Here is a 21,036-nt window from a genome sequence, read left to right on the forward strand (position 1 = left end):
AAGCGCAGAGCCCAAATGGTTAGGAGTTGAAAGTTGAAATTTGGTACACAGTTAGGGTATGTCACGAGAACGTACGCTAAGAACGGATTTTGCGAAATTCCCCCATGGGAGAGAGGGAAGGATTAAGGCTTACCTTGAAGAACTCGGCATTTATTATACTATTTTAGATGCCTTTTTTGCATTTATGTGGGAAATCGAACATATTTTTATGCCCTTCTAAAAATTCTCAACAATATTTAGTGTTCTGTCATATATACAGTTGACACGGGGAGCGCATGCACATAAGTTCGCTTTATTCGAACTCTTCGTCTTAATGTTTGAATTTGTATTTACGAATAATTCTGGAAGATCCAGCTTACTTTTTGAATTTAGTAAACCTGAAGAAGAATCCAGAAAGAATTACAAAAACGTTTATTATTCATCACTTAGGTTAGCGTTTGCAGTGAGTCTTAATTATTATTATCCCGGTGTGGTAAGCAGATATCTAAAAATTTTCTAATTAGTCTCGGAAGAGGGGGAACCTAATTCTTGCACTCGGTTCCTTACGACAAATAGTGTAACTAATAAGGCTCGAACCGGACGTCCTGAAATATTTACCTCAAGATGGAGACATGTCATTGTCGAGAAAGTGAAGAAAAATCCCAAATAATTGCTTTTAAGCTAGCTGTTGAGGCTTCTGTAGAATGTGGTGTACATACATCTGCATAAACTGTCAGAAAAACTTTAAAAGCAAGTAGCTATAAAGATTTTATGGCTACGAAAAAAAACAGCAGTAAAAGTGCTTTATACAAAATCATTGTCAAAGAGAGTTTTACATCTTGCAAATGAGTTTTATACAAAATTAGTTTTGAAGTCAGATGATCTAATGTGTTTGGTTCAAATGATTGCCTGAAAGTATGGAGGAAAGCTGGAGAATCTTTAAAAACGAAAAATCTGATCCCTACAGTGAAATGTGGACACAGTTTAGTGCTATTTGGAGTTGTATGTCTGCAAAAAGTGCAGGAATTCTGAAATTTGTTGATGGAATAATGAATTAATATGTGTATAAGTATATTATAAATAACAATGTTCAGAAATCAGTAAAGAAATGAAAGTCGGGGTAAGGTTAAAATATCAAAAGTTTGTTTTCCAGCATGACAATGATCCAAAGCACACTTTGAAAATCAGTCAGTTTCTTAATGTGCATTGTATAAAAGTGCTTCCTTGGCTTCTACAACCATCTGACCTCGACTCAATTGAGCATTTATAAGATCACAATGAACGAACAATCAGAACAAAATCAATAACAAACAAAATTGATCTTAAAAACATCATCAGAGTTTTGAATTTAATAGACAAAACTTATAAAAATTTGAATGAATCAATGCCTAGTTGTTATCAGAGCAAAAGGTGGCCCAACTCGTTCTTAAATGTATAAAATGTTTTGTTTTATCTTTATTTACTTCTTCTGTCCGAATACTTTTGTGATGTGAAAATTTTCACAATTTTAAATAAAAGTATATTTCTCTTTTTGATGAATATTTTTGTACATGTAAATACTTTTCTCTAGTGTAAAAAGTCTGAAGATTTTTACATCTGTCATTATTTTTTCCTATTTCAAATAAGAAATGTAATTGTATGTAATAAATGTAATAAGAAATGTATTTCAAGTGAATGCTAAGTAATTCTATTTTTAATTAATGTTACCTATGGTTCCAAGATGGCGGCTCGTCTGATTCCAGCAAGGAAACAGTGGGGACACACGTTCTAACCTAACCTAACCTATTCTAATAATTTTATTGGTAATAATTATGGTAATTTATTAGAATAGGTTAGGTTAGGTTAGAACGTGCAACCCCACTGTTTCCCTTCTTCTATTTGCTGGAATCAGAGACGGGCCGCCATCTTGGAACCATAGGTAACATTAACCCTATTTTTATTATACAATTTTAAAAAATAATAATAATAAATTGTTTTATGAGATTATTTAATTGGCAGAATGCTATATTTAAAACTTCTGTAATTGTTTATTTAGTAATTTTTGAATATTATGTTTATTTTAAAACAATATTCATAATTAATATCAATTTTGTTTTCTTGTATTATCATCTTGATATAAGTTATTTTAAATTACCCTTAATATTCACTCAAAAATAATAAAACTGTGAAATATACTATAATTTATATTCTTACCATCTGTCCATTGGAAAGCAGCATCAATATTGTAAGGTATTCCTGCCCAAACAGCCATATCTCTAGGATAGTCTGAATCTACGCGTCCTTCAAATTCTTCGTATCTCCAATATTTCTTTCCACTAAAAAAATAGGTTTTACCATTATGACCCCAAACCATAGCTGCATCTATTTTTTTTAAGTCAGGTGGAAGTCCCAAATCTGTAACAGGTCTTGGATATCCTTCTTCTGGAGTGTTAGCATTAAACAACCAATATTTGTTACCTAGCATAAACACAAATTATTTATTATTATAACATTTATAACATTTTATTCTAGTCAATGAAAAAACTTTTAATAAGTAATTACGATAGAATCTTGTTTTAACGGATCGCTTGGGCTGCCAAAAATCATCTGTCATTCCGAGAATCCATTGTATAATAAAGAATGAATTTCTGCGCACCCAGAAAAATATCCATTATTCAAAAAATTTCTGTTTTTTAACTTCCTACATATAAGAAATACCAATACTTGAAATTACTCAGTCTCTTGAGATCTCTATTCTTTATTCTATAGAAACACATATGTTACAAAATCATATGTTATGCCATAAGCGTGTATGACAAAACTGACAGATACTGTATATATTGTAAGCAATAAGAAGCAAATTATATATGCTCATTATCACTTCACTTGAATTCATGATTTGTTTAAAAAAATTGTTTATCTTGGTTTGTTTTGATGCTGCTTTTCTGCTTATTAAATACAACAATCATTTAATATTAGTAATGTCATGTTCAGCCTGTTTGTTTATGCTGGAACTCATCAAGAGGGTCTTCACAACTTGGAAAGACTCAATGGCCTTGCTATATTTTGGCATTACACTTGGATCAGTGTCAGAACATTCATTAGGTGGCTCCTCCTCCAACTGTATAAGCCTACTGATTCTCTTCATACAATTCTTCAATTGTACATATCTCACAGGGGCGAATTCTCTGGGCTTGCTTAGCATGTGCCGCATGCTTAAGAAAAAGTTTTGACTGTCAATATATTTTTTATATGAGAACAAATATGCCAATAATAGTTTATTCTAATGTGTAAACTCTTTTATCATTTGTGTTTGCTTTTACATTGACAGCTAGCGGCTAGCCGTTTTAAGTCAGTGCCATGCTTGCGGGAACTCGATCGCTTGCTCGTGCGGAGGTTTGCCGCGGCAAACAAGTGCGTGCACACGATGTCATTTGAATCATTTAATACAGCCAGATTGTATCAAAAGCTTGCAATACCCAGTCAACATACACGTACTGCGTACAGGGAGGATCTACATTGGGACTAATAGGACTCAAGTCCTGGGCCCCCAGTGTCAAGGGCACACAAAATTGAATTATTAATATAAATTTTTAATACTTTTTTATTATAATACACTTCATGTGTAGATATAATGGGCTTTATAATAGTCCATACTTTTTTATTCACACCAAATAACATTTCTGCCTATCATTTAGTGCTAGAGATAGGCTTATTATTCTTATTATAACTTTCAGCATGCCCAAAAATTTTGGTCGCGATTCGCCTCTGATATCTCAGATGTAACAAGTACATCATCAAATTCTACAAATTCGCAGAAACGCCAAAATATTAACCAAACATTGAAAAAATGAAGTTTATAAAAGATGAGGCTAGAAGAAAATCTGTTATTCCGAGTTACGGATGTGCTAAAAAGAGGTAAAATTGCATTAATTTGATGGGACCTGGGAAATAATCCATTATTCCAAGAAATCTGTTGTTCCACGATCCATTAAAATGAGATTCTACTGCATATTATAACCACTTTTAATAAATGTGTTAACTTATATTAGGTATTCGGAGAAGGAAAGTAACTTTATAGAAAAATAAATTGAGTTTTATATAATGAATTATTTTTACGTGAATCTACCTGAGAAAAACATTATTTTGGTATCAATAGATCTTTCATAAACTGCATCAACATGTTGTAGCTCTGGAGGCAAATTATACCAAAAACGATCTATGGCAACAGGATAATCTTTATGTAGACCTTTATCATCCATTCGCCAAAAATACTGTAATGAAAGAATTCAATTTAAAAATTATAAGTCTGTCTAAAAATACTAACATAAGACAATGAATAAAGAGTTTTAAATAAATCAGCCTAATATTTTATCATTTTATACTGTAATATTAAATATAAAGTTGAATCAGAGCAGCGTCGCCACTGGGCTGGTTTTCACCCGAACAAACCAGTTTTTAAATTCATGGTCTGGATTAATTATTAATTTGTCCAGTTTTTGTAGAAATTGTGAAATTATGATGAAACAAAATAAATTTATAAAAATATTTGAGAGCATTTCGCAAATATTAGATTTGCATGTGCATTTGTATGGTTTCCTACAATGCGCATGCCTCGGTATAACATCCTAATTTTAAAATGTCTGGGTCGGCAATCTCGAAAAGGTGGCAACGCCAAATCAGAGCATTAGAAATCGCAAATAGAAGCACAAAAATGAGCTTCTACAAATAATAATGAAATGTTAGAAATGCATAAAATAAGAATCATAATACTTTACAATTTTATCTTGACTGAATTGTAGTACAAATTATATTAGATTCAATCAAATATATTGAAATTACAGCCCAAAAATTCAAAATTTGGCTTTTATTTTTTACTCACTGAATATGGACTGATTTATTTAAAAATTTGAAAACATTTTAATTATTCTATATTTTAATAATACGCTCCATTAAAGCAATTAAAACAAAGTTGTTATGAAACCGAAGTTATGTGATGTTTTGCACACCGAGGCAGACGAAATACCTCTAAATAAATGCCAACTTCACCGTATGAATGTTATTTCCTGAGGTGTGAGAAAAGGACAAAAGGAGACTATTTTATAATATAGTCTTTTATTTTGTGAAGTTAGCTTTATCTGTCCTGGTCATTTTATCAAATATAAATTTTTATTCTAGAATTCTTTATAAGACTATTGTATGTGTTAGTTGTATAATAAATTATATACAAAATATTGTTCTTATATACGATTAAATTCACTAAGATATAAAAAAGACTTAAAAGTGATACCATGTAAATCTCTGATGTTTATAATTTTTTAAAATATAATTAAACACCAGAACATGTTTCTGAATAAGTTCCATAACTTAAGGATGATTGCTAAAGCAATTGAAAATATTTGTTTTTCTCCAATGTTGTTTCACAAGCTGGATTTTTGCTCATATAAGTGTTAAGAACAAATTGAGAATGAACATGAACCTATTAACTGTAAATAGAACAAAGGAAATAAAATAAAATATATATATGGTATATATTAATCAAACAAATAAAATATATAATTAACAAAATATTAATACTAGCAAAAAGAAAAAAAGCCATACTACTAAAACAACATTTAAGTATGGTTTCAAACTTGAAACCATACCCTACTTAAATGAACTTTCAAGAATTAGAAAGGAATTCTTAGCCTTTTCATTCAAATTGGATCCTCTTAGATCTTGATTGAATGTTTTAATTTGTTTTGTAATGGCAGCAAAGGCAGAGGACATTACATTTCTGATAACCTTAGCACTTTTCAAAAGAATCACTGTTTCTTCAGTACTAACAAAACAGGCTACTACATTAGTATACTGACTGATCTGTGCCATATCTGTGTTCTTATAATCTCCGGACAAAGTTTCTGCTGTTATATCCTATATAAGCAACATTCGCTTCCAAGAAATTATTTTTAGCAGAGTTTATCCTCAGTTTTAGCATAGTGTGTATGCATGTCTGCATGCTTATTTAATTAGAGCCCAAAAAACTGATGACTTATAACAGAAAAGGCTGTGACAGTTGCTGGGATGTAAAAAGGATGTTAGTTAGTTTAATGTAGACACTAGCGTAAATTGATTCATTCTGTAAGACCAAAACAGGTATCAAGTGAATGGATGGAAGCTTTATTTTTTTGTTCCAAATTAAATGAGGACTAAAGGAGTTGTGATTAATGATGTTAATGACATTTTTAATGTTATTAGTGCTTCTACATATTGTCAAAATATTGTTGATATATCTTGATATAAGAACCAATATGCTGCAAGATTGAAATGAATGGATTTTTTCTAGTTTTTTCACTACCAGTTCAAAAAGAGCTCCTGCTACCGGACTTCTCGTAGATATCCCTCTTTTATGCTATTAAAAACAAATGAGAAGAAGGAAGTATGCAAACTTAATTTTTCAATTCTGCGATGTTATCTAGGAATTTCTCTACATCAGGAACAGGTAGGAGAAAGTCCAGTAAAATATCAGGACAAGGTCAAAGATTAATAAAAGAGTACATATTTGTAGTCAAAGTGTCATGGCTGTCTCATCTTCTATTAGATTAATATTATTGATTTCTTCAACAAATTATGCTGGACTAGAGACAGAGAAGCAATACAACAGCAACATAATAGTGATGATACAAGACAACTTTCTTTCTAGTAAGAAGATTGAAGACCTACATTTCTTTAACTTGGGTCAAAACTGCTTACCTTCTTTATGCATTTTTGTAAATGCAAATAAAATAAGTAAACATTTGGACTGTATTATATACATCTCAAGAAAAATAAAATCTTACTGAGCACAGAGTTGGAAAGTTTCTTAACCTGCCTTATAGTGGATAAGAGGAGAGTTATAGTGATGTATTCACACTCACTTAGGTTGGTTTGATAATGTCTGCTTTGCTAATACTCATTAGGCAAATTCTTTGGAAAATAGCTGAAGTTACAGAAATTTAAAGTCCATTATTTATGTGCCATAATAGAGCAAATTGAAATATTTAACCAGAAATACTAAGAGAGGCCTGCTTGAATGCAAAACTCAGAATTTCTCCTAATTCTCGGAAGTTTATTTTGTTCAATTCAGTGAAATCATATTCCACTTATATTTTATTTTAGTAGTTATGATTTTTTTTTAGCTGGTATTAACATTCCATTAATTATATATATAGTAGATGAGTTATTTTATTTGTTTAACTAAGTTACCATGAGAATGTATATTTTATTTTTCCATTTACAGTTTTTATTTTGAATGTTCATTTTCAATTTATTCTTTTCATTGTTTAAATGTCAGAGTATCCTGAATATCTATTAAATAGATCAAAAACATTAGATATTTAAACAGTTCTTGCTGTTTTAGTGTTTTTATTAATATATGTACTATACATAGGTAATTGGTTTTTGCATAAAAGCTATAATTTTTGCAAGTTTTATCATCCACAGATAAGAGAAATTTAATTTAATTCTGTTGCAATTTATAACAGAAAACTGAAGAGAGGATATATAGTAAAACCTCACTAAGTTGAATACCTGTAGTGAAGATCCAAAGTGTCCAAGTTAGTGGAATGTTCAGGTTAAAGAGGTGCCCAACTTTTAACATTTTACATTATCAGGAATTGTGTTTAGTGATGAAGCCACATCTATCTTGTAAGACAACGTGAGATTCATGTATGGAGAACAGAAAAATCACACAAATTTGTTAAATATGAAGAAAATTTTTACTCAATAGTTTCGTCGAGTTAAAAGCAAGATTAATAAATATATACACCAGCAACTGCCGGTAAATTTACGGCAGTTGTTGGTGTATTTGCTTATGTTATCGGGTTTCGTTTGATATATATTTGTAATAAATATAGTTGTTAATTCTAACTACTTACAGAAAATATTAGATGAACAATGTAGATGTGAGAGATTGTGCACACACTGACAATGTAAGATCAAAACTTAAAAATATTCCTATATATTCTATAACATACGGTATATTTCAATTATATTATTGATCTCTTCATTAAAAAGAAATCAAATTAATACCTTATATTTCTAAATACTGGATTATTCATAACTTATGTTGAAATATTGATAAAAAAATTTTTTTGATAATATTACATGAAATTCTAAATTCATATTTAATGCAGTACATTTTAAAATATTTACCCTGTTTTTAAATGCAAAAACTTCTCTTCTTATAACAGATATTGCATCAAAAGTTGTGTTGCATGTATCCGGAACTTTAGGAGTCGGTTTATGAGTTGGACGAGGCCTTCTGCCTTTTGGTTCTTCTGTTGGCTTTGGCCTTGGTCTGGTTCTTTCTGTTGGGATTCTCTGTGGGGATTTTGTAGTAGTGGTAGTGGTGGTAGTAGTTGTTTTAACTGGAGGTAGTGGTGCCCATTTTCTTTCAATACGAGGACCTGTAATAAATAAAATATATAATTTTTATACACAGTTGTTTAATAACACTTAAATTAAATACTTTATTAATTGTATGAGAATAAAAATATTAAGGTTTCATATAAATTCAATATTATACATTAAAATAAATATTACCAGTATATAATTTAAGCTAATAATATATAGTCAAAATACAATGGGTGATCAGTTAACAAACATAATCCATTCCAAGACTTTGTTCGTTAACCGATTATCGATTTACCATAGGTTTTTATGGAAATTTGATTAATTCGTTCTGGAGACCCCCAAAAAATAAAAAATATATACTTTCTTACTATGTTTATTTACATGTAATAATAAAAATACATATATACACAGTCTTGCATTTTTATTAGTCATGTTTTTTCTGTTTTAACACTTTCAATCCCACATACCACAACCTGGTTTGGATGCTATTCTAAGACCGTTGTTCTGACATCCACTTCTTCAAAATAATTTTAATTGCAGATATCGGCATTAATCCTCTTTTTCAGAAGAAAACATATCTCACCGAGTTTCTTGGTGTTCTTCATTCGAGAGTTCTTGGCATTCTTCTGTCGTCAGATCAATTTCAGGTTCCATTATGAGCTCTTCAACGTTCTTTATTTCTCAGATGTGATTTTTGTTACTCCTTTAGCTGCTTGAGTCTTCTTGATTATACTGTATCTTTCTTAGATAAGATTGAACTGTGGCCTACTGTAGACCTGTTTGAGCCATACTGCCCAGCAACATCAGACATCTTCTGCCCACTCTCCACCTTTGCTTTTATACTCTCACCTTTCGAAAATAAAAACCGATGCAAAACTTAACGAGTCCCACCCGACAGTCTTGCAAATACTATAAAAGAATTGTTTCTGTCAGAAAAATAAAAGGCTGAAATTACAAGGGAAAGTTTCAAAGTTTGGAGGGATACTATCCGATCAGTATATACCAAGTTGAGCATAGATGTCAACGTCTCTTGCGTTCCAAAAAGTTTCGAATTGTTCCCCGAAGACAAGGGAAGACCAATCGGTATTCATTCTTTTATGTCACTTCTTCTTGTGTTTGTTCTGTGAGGTTTTATCCAAACATGTATTCGTTGTCCGAACATAAAAATGTTTTGTGAAAGTGTTTGTTATCTAATTTGTTTGTTAACTGAACTGCTTGTTAACCAATCACCCACTGTATATTGATTTTCATAATTATATATACATATATACGTAGGCACGTATAATTTAGAACTAAATAAAATATAGTAAAATATATATTTATTTCAAATACATACTTATGAAGAACAGTACTTTAAGATTTTAATGATAGAATTAATTAATTCTAGTACAGGGAACATCTATTGATTATGTATACAGTTTTAGAGTAGAGGAGGGATTGCAAAAAGTACATCATTGTACACAATAGGGAAGGAGGTTGAAGTATTGTCCACGAGAACTTTTTTAATGGTATTTGTGGCATATGAATTTATTTTTGTAAATCTACTTTCTAGTTATGTGAATAAACTATCAGTTAGAAGATATTTTCTGAACATTTTAAATTCATTTCTTCAATGTCAGGAGGGATCCATAAACTATTCTACACATAATTAAAGGAGAGGTTTGCCCAAAGTATATATCATTGTACAAAACAGGGAGGCAGAAGTCAAACATGGCTCAAAAATTGTACAGTACACATAATCAATGGATGGCTCTATATAAATAAATTACAGTAGAGCATCGATTATCCGACCCCCAATTAACCGACTTATCGGTTAACCGACCGCGTTCTAGTCGGCAAATTCAAATGTCCGCTAGTGATGTGGCGCTACAATATTTGGTTATGTCTTGGCTACTTTAATATTATTTTTGTTAAATTTTTGCATGTTTTAGCTGGCAGCACTGGCTCGACCATGAAAGGGGGGCTAGTATTTAAACCAGGCCTAATACACTATACTAATAATGTATTTTTTCATACTTTTCGGTTATCCGACCAACCCCAGTCCCCAATTAAGTCGGATAATCGATGCTCTACTGTAATTTTATTTATTTATATACACACATCTTTCTTCAATTTAAATCAAAAATTAAGATAAAAATAATAGTTTCTATTTATTATTTACTTATAATAAATAAAAAAGATTTGATTTATTAACATTACTTATCATAAATAATCAATAATTGAAATAGATAATTAATTTATTCATTTTAACTTTTCTCAAATTAAAAACAAAGAAGAAATGATGTAGATAAAAATTTCAACTACATTTTATATATTAAAAATAAATATCTATGCCGGTATGTTACAATTTCTCTAGTTTTTTCTCACAAAGTAAAATTTAGTCAACTTAAAAATATTTAATTTATTAAATTGTATTATAAAATATGTATTCAGTATCAACGTACTTACTTAAAAATATATATTTTTTATTTATAAATATTTTATTTATTTCCTGATGACAGTATTTCAACTTCTTTTTAACGTTATAATATAAAAAAGAAAATTATTTCAGTAATGCATTTTTTAACGCTTCATTACTATATTAATAATGCATGCAAACACATGCATGATTAAATATCTCCGAGTAGCATGACTACTAACAACTAATTATAAACATAAATAGATTAATAACAATAATTATAAAAATTCTTTGTTAATTGATCTTTAAATTCTATTTCAAATACTTCATTAAAACAAGAATGTACAGTACCTAATCATTTATCATTAGTAATAGCAATTGTTTTGTCATAATACTTTTTAATTGTAATATAAGTAAAATATATTAATAAACGTTTTCATAATTTGCTTAATTTTGAAATCATGATTAGTATATTTTATGTTTAAATATAGGGTTAATGTTACCTATGGTTCCAAGATGGCAGCTTGTCTCTGATTCCAGCAAATAGAGGAAACAGTGGGGACGCACGTTCTAACCTAACCTAACCTATTCTAATAATTTTTTTGGTAATAATTATGGTAATTTATTAAAATAGGTTAGGTTAGAACGTGCGTCCCCACTGTTTTCCTTCCTCTATTTGCTGGAATCAGAGACGAGCTGCCATCTTGAAACCATAGGTAACATTAACCAAATATAGTAATTCTATAAACTATATTTGGAATCTCTGTAACTATTCTTACATTTCTTGTCAAATACTGACTTGATCTCAGAATACCTCATAATGTATTTGGAGTTTACAGTGCTTAAAATGCTAATTTACATGTATATTTGAAAATCCAGACGAATTAGAAATCCAGATGTGATCTGGCCCAATTAATCCAGATTTTCGACACTTTGCTGTATTTAAAAATTATTTTGTATTTGTTCCTACCAATTTATTACCATTCCAATAACTTTCGTGTTATTAGTTGTTCGAAATTTTGATACATATATAAATAATAATTTACTTAATTTAAAACAAGTTAAATCACATTTATGAAGATTATGTAATTGTATCTATCACTTTAATTTATGAATTAAGTAATTTCTTTTAATTTTAAATAAAAATTACAGTTAACAGAGTAAAATGAGGCTACTTCCTGTTCTTTTTTTATTAAAGAAGGTCATATTTATAATTTAAAAAATTAATATTGGTAAAGACTTTTTTGTTATGACTTAATCTCAAGTTACAAAATAGCCTTGGAATAATCTTTTTTTTTTAATTTTTTATTATTATTATGTTGAATTAAGTGAGATATACTCGGTTAACACCGGTGGCTGTGTACTATGCCGGACCAGAGTCAAGGCATAGTAACCAAAACAGAAATTAAAGAAGTGTATCAGTGTGTGTGTCTGTATTCAGGAATTTTCTCACAATATGACATGTATTCAATATAGTGGCTTTCTGCAGTGTGATGTATGTGTTTCTATTCAATTCCAATGTGCCCAGGCTTTTGTGTAGTATGTGTGGTATGACACCTGTAGAGGAGAGAACAACAGGTACAATAAGCACCCTATCCATCCTCCACAGATGCCTTATTTCCTGGGCGAGTTCTGTGTACTTGCTAATTTTTTCAGTGCATGCGTTTTGTATATTGTGAGTGTTTGGAATGGATATGTCTATAATGTATGTGATTTTATTGTGTTTGTCAATGAGTGTGATGTCTGGTCTGTTGTGGTAAATTGTTTTATCTGTGATTATGGCTCTGTCGTAGTACATTTTGTGCGTGTTGTTTTCCAATACTGTCTGTGGAATGTATTTGTAGTATGGTTCGTGGATGTCTACTAATTTGTGTTTCTTTGCAAGCTCTTGGTGTATTATATTTGCTACTTGATTATGTCTGTGTAAATAATCTGTTTGTGCCAAGAGCTTGCAACCAGAGGTGATGTGTTGTATAGTTTCTGGCATGACGTGACATTTTCTGCATGTGTCATTTGTGAGTGTTGCATCTTTGAGTATGTGTTTTCTGTAGTTTTTAGTATTTATGACCTGATCCTGTATGGCAATCATGAATCCTTCCGTCTCCCCAAAGAGGCATCCCCGAGCTAACCAGCTGTTTGACGCAGTTTTGTCAACAAAATCCTGGGCCAGATCGTAAGGATGCCTGCCATGGAGTGCCTTTCGAGCCCACGATTGCTTAATGGTGTCTGTGCTTTTTATATGTTGCGTTGTGTCCATATGATGTGAGTGTAAGTTTAATGGTGTGTTATTTGAATCTGCTAGAGTTACTGCTTTATGTAATTGTGATGTTTCTTGTTTTTTGTAGAAAAACTCTCGCAGTGACTGTATTTGTTTGTAGTGAAGGTTAACTATGTCAATCAGGCCACGTCCGCCATCTTTACGTGGAAGGGTTAATCTTTCTGTGGCGGATTTAGGATGATGTTGTTTATGCTTAGTAAGTGTAGTTCTTGTTTTCCTTTGGAGTTGCTCAAGATCTGTGTGAGTCCAATGTATAACTCCAAAAGAATATGTGAGTACTGGGATGACATATGTGTTTATTGCTTTAACTGTGTGTTTTGCATTTAACTCTGTTCTGAGAATAGCATTTAACCTACTTTGGTATTCTTTAATTAATCTTTGCTTTATTTGTGCATGTTCTGTTAGTTTGGCCTGTTGGAATCCTAAATACTTGTAGAACTCGCCCTCTTCCATGGATTCAATAACGTCTCCATTTCCAAGTGCAAAATCTTCTTTCTTCAGGATTCCTTTTTCTATGTGAAGTGTTTTGCATTTATCTAGGCCAAATTCCATTTGTATGTCCTTGGTGTATGAATGTGTGATTTGTAGGAGTTGATGAAGTTGTTTTTGTGTGGATGCATAAAGTTTTATGTCATCCATGTACATGAGATGTGACAGTGTATACTGTGTTGTTTTTTCATGCCTGATATTGTAGCCATATTGTGTGTTGTTTAACATGTTGGATAATGGATTCAAGGCTAGGCAGAACCAGAGAGGACTCAAGGAATCTCCTTGAAAAATTCCTCGCCTAATAAAAATTTGGTTTGTTTGTATGAAGTGTTATGAACCCTGAGATGTAGTGTTGTTCTCCAGTGCTGCATAGTGTTTTGAAAGAATGCAATGAGTGATGGATGTATTTTGTACATGTGTAGGATATGTAGCAGCCAACTGTGTGGAACACTGTCGAATGCTTTTCTGTAGTCTATATATGCCATGTGTATGTTTCTGTGTTGTCTGTGTGCTTGCCGTAGAATGACTGAATCTATGAGTAACTGTTCTTTGCATCCCCTGTGGTTTCTACGACAACCTTTTTGTTGTTCTGTTAGAATGTCGTGTTCTTCAATATGTTTGTATATTTTGTTTGCGATACAGGATGTCAATAATTTGTAGAGTGTTGGAAGACATGTAATTGGTCTGTATTGTGTGGGGTCTGTGGTATTGTTGTTTTTAGGTTTCATGTAGGTGATGCCCTGAGTAAGAAAATTTGGCATGTCTTGTGGATTGATGATGATGTGTGTTAGATGTTTAGCTAGTTCCTGGTGCAGTGATGTAAACTTTTTGTACCAGAAATTGTGAATGTTGTCTACACCAGGTGTCTTCCAGTTGTGTGTTCTGTTAACAGTGTATTGGAAATCATGTATGTTTATTTCAACACAGGGCATAGTTGGTATGTTGTGCAAGTTTCTGTTCTCCTCCTCGATCCAGCCTGCATCAGCATTGTGCGTGACAGCACTGGACCAAAGAGAAGACCAATATGTTGTGAGTTCTTCTTCTGTTGGTGTGCCACTGTGCTGTGTATCAGTGTTTGCTTTGTTATTAATTTGTCTGTAAAAGAGTTTTTCATTGTTTGTAAATAATTTATTTTGTTGTTTTCGTAGTGTACATGTTTTGTATCGTTTGAGTCTACGTGCTTTGGCAGCAAGTTTTTGTTTTAGTGTATCAATGTATTCTGTAATGCGTGTGTTGTGATGTTCATGTTTTGTGTGTGTTTTTATTTTCTTGAAAATGTTTTTGAGCTGTTTCCTTAATTTGGGTGTTATGTTGTTTTTAGTGTATTGTGTTAGCCTGCCTAATTGCTGTCTAATGTCATTTATTTGTGTTTCTATTCTTCTCTGCCAGGCAGGTTTGTGATAGAATTGTGTTTTCTGTGTATTTGTCTGTGATTGTACTTTCAGTCCATGGTGTGTCACTACTGTGACTGCCCCAGCATAAACTAATGTATGAATGTCTGCGAGTGTAGAAATTGAATGAATGTAGTGTGGTAGTAAGTGAGTGTTTACATAATTTAGTGTTTTTCCTACTTCCTTTGACGTGTTGATTTTTGGTATTCGTGGTCGTTGTGTGGGATCTGTACCTGTATATTTAGTGAGTGTTTCCTGAAATATAAGTGAGAGCGTATTAACTAAATCCAAGTCTATGTTATCAGTGATGGATGAGGAAGTGTCTGTAGTATCATTAGTGGTAATTGTTGTATGTGTGTTATTATCAATGCTTGTTGCTGGATTATCCTGACAGGTTACATGATCTTCATTAATGTTAGATGTTTCTGTCTGTTGATGTATTTGATCAGCAACCTGTTGTTTGATAAGTTCAAGTGTTGTTTGTGGAATAAGGTTGTTGTGTATAATTGTTCTTTTTTGATCAACAACCCTTTGTTCGGTGACAGTGAGATGAGGATACTGTTGTGTGAATCTATGGTGTAGTTGTTGTCTGTATGCTGTCATGTTTGTTTCGAGTTTTGTGATGGTGTAATAAGTACGGATGATAAACTCGTTCATTTCTACTGTCCATTTCATCCGTTGGCGTGGTTTTCCAGCCTTTGTGGTCTGTGGATGCATTGCCACAGAAACACCAAGGCTGGGTTGGTTCCTCACATCTGTTGAGGGCATTGCAGTAGCCATGCTTGGGCCGGTGCTGCTTTCGCCACCGGTAACCAAGGGAGACTGTGACCTATTTTTCGAACGTGAGCCTCTGCCTAACCCACGAACGCGGACCTTGTTAACCCGGGCGACGTCCGAGCCGGTATCACACTTTGATCTAGTTATTACCATGATGAATATCTCCACAGAATGTGGGCGTGGTCACTCTTAGCTTCATTTCTCCCCATAGACCTTACTGGCATGGGTGTCCCTACCAGGAGCTTATGCTCCAGCCTGCATTGCCCTATGGATCAGTAAAATTACTGGGCTCTCCCACCACGACCAGGTGGTGACCACGGGAGAGTTATTATTATTATTATTATTATTATTATTATTATTATTATAGCTTTTTGACTTATGCAATAATTTTTGTTTTGCTTCCTAAGTTTGGCCGTTTAATAATTTCCATAAATGGTTAAATCTTAATATAAATAATTTATGTTTAAACAACAAATGGGTTTAAGTTGCCAAAATTAAATAATTATTTTTATTTGCTTCTCATTATAAAATGTGTTCAAATGTAAAAGAAAATTTATATTAAAATATTTAATACTAACAAAATAATATTTGTAATACGTGTAAACCGTGCATCATTCGGCAAAAAGGTATATCAATCATTTGATAAAATTTAAATAGATAAAATTTCATAAAAATGAAATATAAAATCTTTTATTAACAACATAATCTCGGTTTAAAATTTAATTATCGAAATATATGTATATAAATATAGTGGCACACAGAGAGAGGGCAAAGAGTTCTGGCACCCTCCAAAGGAAAAGGGGAAAAAAAACTAGAAAATTTTCCAAAAATCTTTTCCTAATTAAAATTTATTTTTTAATTTATAAGCTGTCGTGTCTTCTATTTCTACACTGCTTATGAATTAGAGGCCGTATAAGATGGGAATTTTACCGAATTCGCGTTAAAAAGCTCGGCTCTCCAAGTTTAAATCCTAAGTACACCACTGTACGGATACATAGAATGTAACTATGTATAAAGTATATAGCTTATAATTATATGCTGGAACTAGATGTTTTCAGTCACACTTTTTATATTTAAAACAATTTATCAGTTTAGTATGATCTATTTGTAGAATCATTGTGTATATAGATATTTTTATTATATTTTAACTCTTATAAAAGATAAATAAATATTTCAAGTATATAAATATCTCACTTTTAAAACCACTTAAAAGGTGTTTTTGAACAAATACACCGAAATGTTACGTCCTTCGAATCCAACATTCACAAGTTCAAGAATTATTCATAAGACAATTAATTTTCTGATATTTTATTTAATGTTACTGTGATTGATTTCGAAGAGTCTTAAATATTAGTGTGGCTCTGTCACAGATTGTGCCTTTACCGAAGAGGGATTGGCGAGAATTCCAATCCGAAATGCATTTAAATAAAATATCTGAGAATTAATTGTCTTCTGAGTAATTCTTGAACTCGAGTGAATGTCGGATTCAAGCAACGTAGCATTTCGGTTTATTTGTCCAAAAAATCTTTTTTAATTAGTTATAAAAGTGAATGATTATATCCGGCAAATATTACTAATTTTAGCTTCATATATAAATATCTGTTAATATTAATATCATACATATAAACAAACTATATTGTTATTCTTGATTCAATAAATTTTGAGAAATTTATTTTTTATTGTATTATCTGAATTTAATACTGTTTTTCATTCATAAGTTTTAATTCTAATGTTTTATAATGAGATGTTTAATGGCCATTATTATATGAATTTATTCATGTTATATCTATCTCTGGGTGGTCAAATCTTGTCCCAACAGGAACCATATATCACTTGTAGTAAATAATCTGCATCTTCTATTGGAATATTACAGTTATCACTATTCTATAGTAGATATTACTGATACTTTATGACTTGGTAAACCTTTATTGGTTAATGTTACCTATGGTAGCGAACATGGCGGCTCGTCTCTGAAACAGTGGGGACGCACGTTCTAACTTAACCTAACCTATTCTAATAAATTACCCCTATTCTAATAATTTGGTTGGCAATAATTATGGTAATTTATTAGAATAGGTTAGGTTAGGTTAGAACGTGCGTCCCCACTGTTTCAGAGACGAGTTGCCATGTTCGCTACCATAGGTAACATTAACCCATTTATTTAACTCCTTTGACCGCTAGCTTATACAGTTGCTTTTTCAAGATTAAGTCATGAGTTACACTCATAATCTGTGTTTATATTACACTACATAATAGTCAGCAAACTCACAAAAATATTATATATACATAAGTAGTACCAACTTTGTAAAAAGAAATTGTATAGGTAAACAGGAACTGCAGTAAGGATCTAGAAGAGCTATACTTTTGCCACTATGATTATATCTAATAATAATTATTTCACTTTAACTATGACGTATGGAAATAACCTATATGAAAGCATTATTATTAATGTAATATAAAAGTAACTTACCGTATAATTGTTGTATGCCAACGGTATCATCATAAGGTAATTGAAAATTATCATTGATTCCTTGATAATAAGGAAACATGAGTGATCCTGTTATAGAACTGTGGGAAAGTCCAAGCGAATGGCCAAACTCGTGAGCAGCCACTGCGAACAAATTAACACCTGAAAAATATAACTGATTATTAACACATTAGCTTCTCTTTATATCTAATTCTAATGCATATCAAAAAAAGCAGATTATACAGTAATAATTTTGATTTTTTATAAATTTATAACACTATTAATAAATTTGTAAGATTTAAATTCATAATAATCAATTTATTAGTTCCGTAAGGTTTAAAATACAAATATAGGAAATTCGTAAAAATGCATTCCATAAAAAATAACAATCAATTATATTGAGGAATGAAGAATTTATTTATGGTAGGACGATTACAAAAGCAGATTAAAGGTAATTATAATCTGTAACTGCAATATATTGTGTGTAGCATATAAAGTTTGAAATAACAATGGTCAAGTTATTCTTAAATGATAATTGGAAATATGTTTTAAAGTAAAAATTTCTTGTTTCTGATAAAAAAATTTTATCATCTTTAAAACCAGGAATCTTAAACCTTTCCCAATGGAATGGTCTTACCACTTATGGAGAAACACAATTCCTACTTAGGGCTAATGAAATAATTATTACAGTTATCAACAAACTTTTCTTAATTATAAAAAATTTTGCAAATAATTTACTTATTTATCTTAAAAGATTTTTAAAATATATTTCAGACAGAGTAGTCAGAGCCGGATTTACCAATCCAGGGGCCCTGGGCACAAATTCGGTGGGGGTCCTCCCTTTAAGAGTAGGCAAATTTGATGATTTAGAAAATTTACACAAAATACTGTACTTTCAATTAGATTTGAACTAGGAAGTTGTAAATTTCATTTAAAAATAAGGTTATTGTAAACATACATATATTTTATTGTGTAAAACTAATTATTTTAATTTAACTGAAAAATACCTATGTGAAATTTTTTCCCCGAAATTTTCCGATGTTTCATAGGTTTTTTCCCGGGTTTGGTTTTCTCTGCCTGTTGCCCTCATGATTAGGCCACACTAGGCTGTCGCGGTAATAGAAAAAAAAATTATGTTTAAACATAATTTTTTTTCAGTTTTGTGGGGGCCCCTATTTTGTGGGGCCCTGGGCACAGGCCCCAAATGCCCTTATGTAAATCCGACCCTGAGAGTAGTATTTGATTATTTTGAAGTTTGTCATATTTAACCCACTAATCTGGCAAACTTGGGACCAGACAAGTGCTACGGTTGAAGATTTTCCAAACCAGTGAAACTTTGGGTTAAAAAAAATGACAAAATAATACACATACTGTACTGTATTACTGATAGTGACACAAGCATAGGCATAAATAAATCTAGCTCAGACTTACTATATGGCACATGTTTAGTGTAATGTGACATAAATTAAGTACAATAAATGGCCATTGAGAGTGGGAAGCTGAAGATTTTTCCCTAGATCAGAGTGGTTCCTAATGCCATTTTCCACTGTAAATTAATATTATTTTTACTAACAAAACATAAAATCTTTAAGATTGATTTTTATTAATAAAGAAACATTGTATGTATTTCATTTATCCAAAAAAACACTGCAATACAGGTCTGTTCTTCCCTAACTCCATAGAAGCTCTTGCCAGCTCTGACAGCAGATTAGTAGAAAAAGCAAAGAATTGGCTTATTGATATTGGTAAAACATTACATAAATGTAAATATATTTCCAAATGGTATTTTTGTTTCTGCATGCAATGTATGGTAAATTAAAGTTGAGTAATATCTGGAAGGAGAAATACCAAAACAAGTTAGCAGGTTAACAGTGGCATAGCGAACATAACTGGTGCCCGGGGCACAACACTTTATTGGCGCCCCCTCCCTTCTCCAGAAACACATATAGTTTGTCTTGGAGACCATTTGGGCACCCCTCTGCGAGTGGCGCCCGGAGCATGATACATTCCCTTGCACCCCTTCGTTATGCCACTGCAGGTTAATTATTTAAAAATTACAAGAAAATCACAATTTGGTTACTTTTCATATGGTCAAAAAATATAAAAAGAAGGGCTGTAACTTATGATAACAATATAACCTTGCAAATGTTATCTTCTTTTTCGTTTTGAAGTCAGAATCAACTTCTCTAAGCCTTTACATTACATAGCTAAAGATAATTCTGGCTATTTCAATGTTCAGAATAGGATAAATTGAGCTTTTTCACATTAACAATGTGTACAGCTGGCCAAGTGACATTCATGCAAATTAATGATTGCCAGATTCAAATCGTCAGCACAAACTATTAGAGCGGCAAGCTTAGTGAATCCCAGATTAGTGATGTTCAACCCGTATTATTTTTCTTGGAAGAACTAATTAATCATGTCTTTCTACTTATTATAACACAATCTTTATCTCTAGTGTGACTTGTATAGTTTATGTCAAAAGCAATTGTAATAATGCATAGTACAACAATAATCCTCAGTTATTATTAAGAAAGGATGAACACTATAGAATATACACGATTATCCATCAAAAACAAAACCGAATATAATACAAAATTGCTGTCTGTAAAATAATAAACTCTAATACTAAATACTATATTAAAAACAACATACATATCTAACAAAAATGAATTATAAAATTTTACTAAACATGATATACTCATTAATACTGTAGCTATTAACTTAATTAAATTTTAATATTTTAGTAAAGCATTTCAATAATGCAGTATAATTTCAGCAAAATATCGAAAATTGATTTTATACTTTATTTCATTACAAGAAATTCCTAATCAATGCTATAAAGAACAAATTTTGCAAATTAAATACAACAATATAAACTTATTCTTAATTACAATTATTATTT

General features: G+C 31.4%; 1 protein-coding gene across 1 annotated transcript in view; it reads right to left on the reverse strand.

Annotated features, from left to right (window-relative positions):
- LOC136980155 (matrix metalloproteinase-2-like) overlaps positions 1-21,036 on the reverse strand; it is a 62,629-nt gene that overhangs the window by 1,419 nt on the left and 40,174 nt on the right. Inside the window, exons 4-7 of the mRNA XM_067276202.1 lie at positions 18,135-18,293; positions 8,131-8,384; positions 4,088-4,232; positions 2,173-2,436 (exon numbers count right to left, since the gene is read on the reverse strand). Coding sequence (XP_067132303.1) covers positions 2,173-2,436; positions 4,088-4,232; positions 8,131-8,384; positions 18,135-18,293 — 822 coding nt within the window. The remainder of the gene's footprint in view (positions 1-2,172; positions 2,437-4,087; positions 4,233-8,130; positions 8,385-18,134; positions 18,294-21,036) is intronic.

This window comes from Centruroides vittatus, unplaced genomic scaffold, assembly GCF_030686945.1.
Source record: "Centruroides vittatus isolate TY-2023 unplaced genomic scaffold, ASM3068694v2 contig_680, whole genome shotgun sequence".
In the NCBI taxonomy this organism is placed as follows: Eukaryota; Metazoa; Arthropoda; class Arachnida; order Scorpiones; family Buthidae; genus Centruroides; species Centruroides vittatus.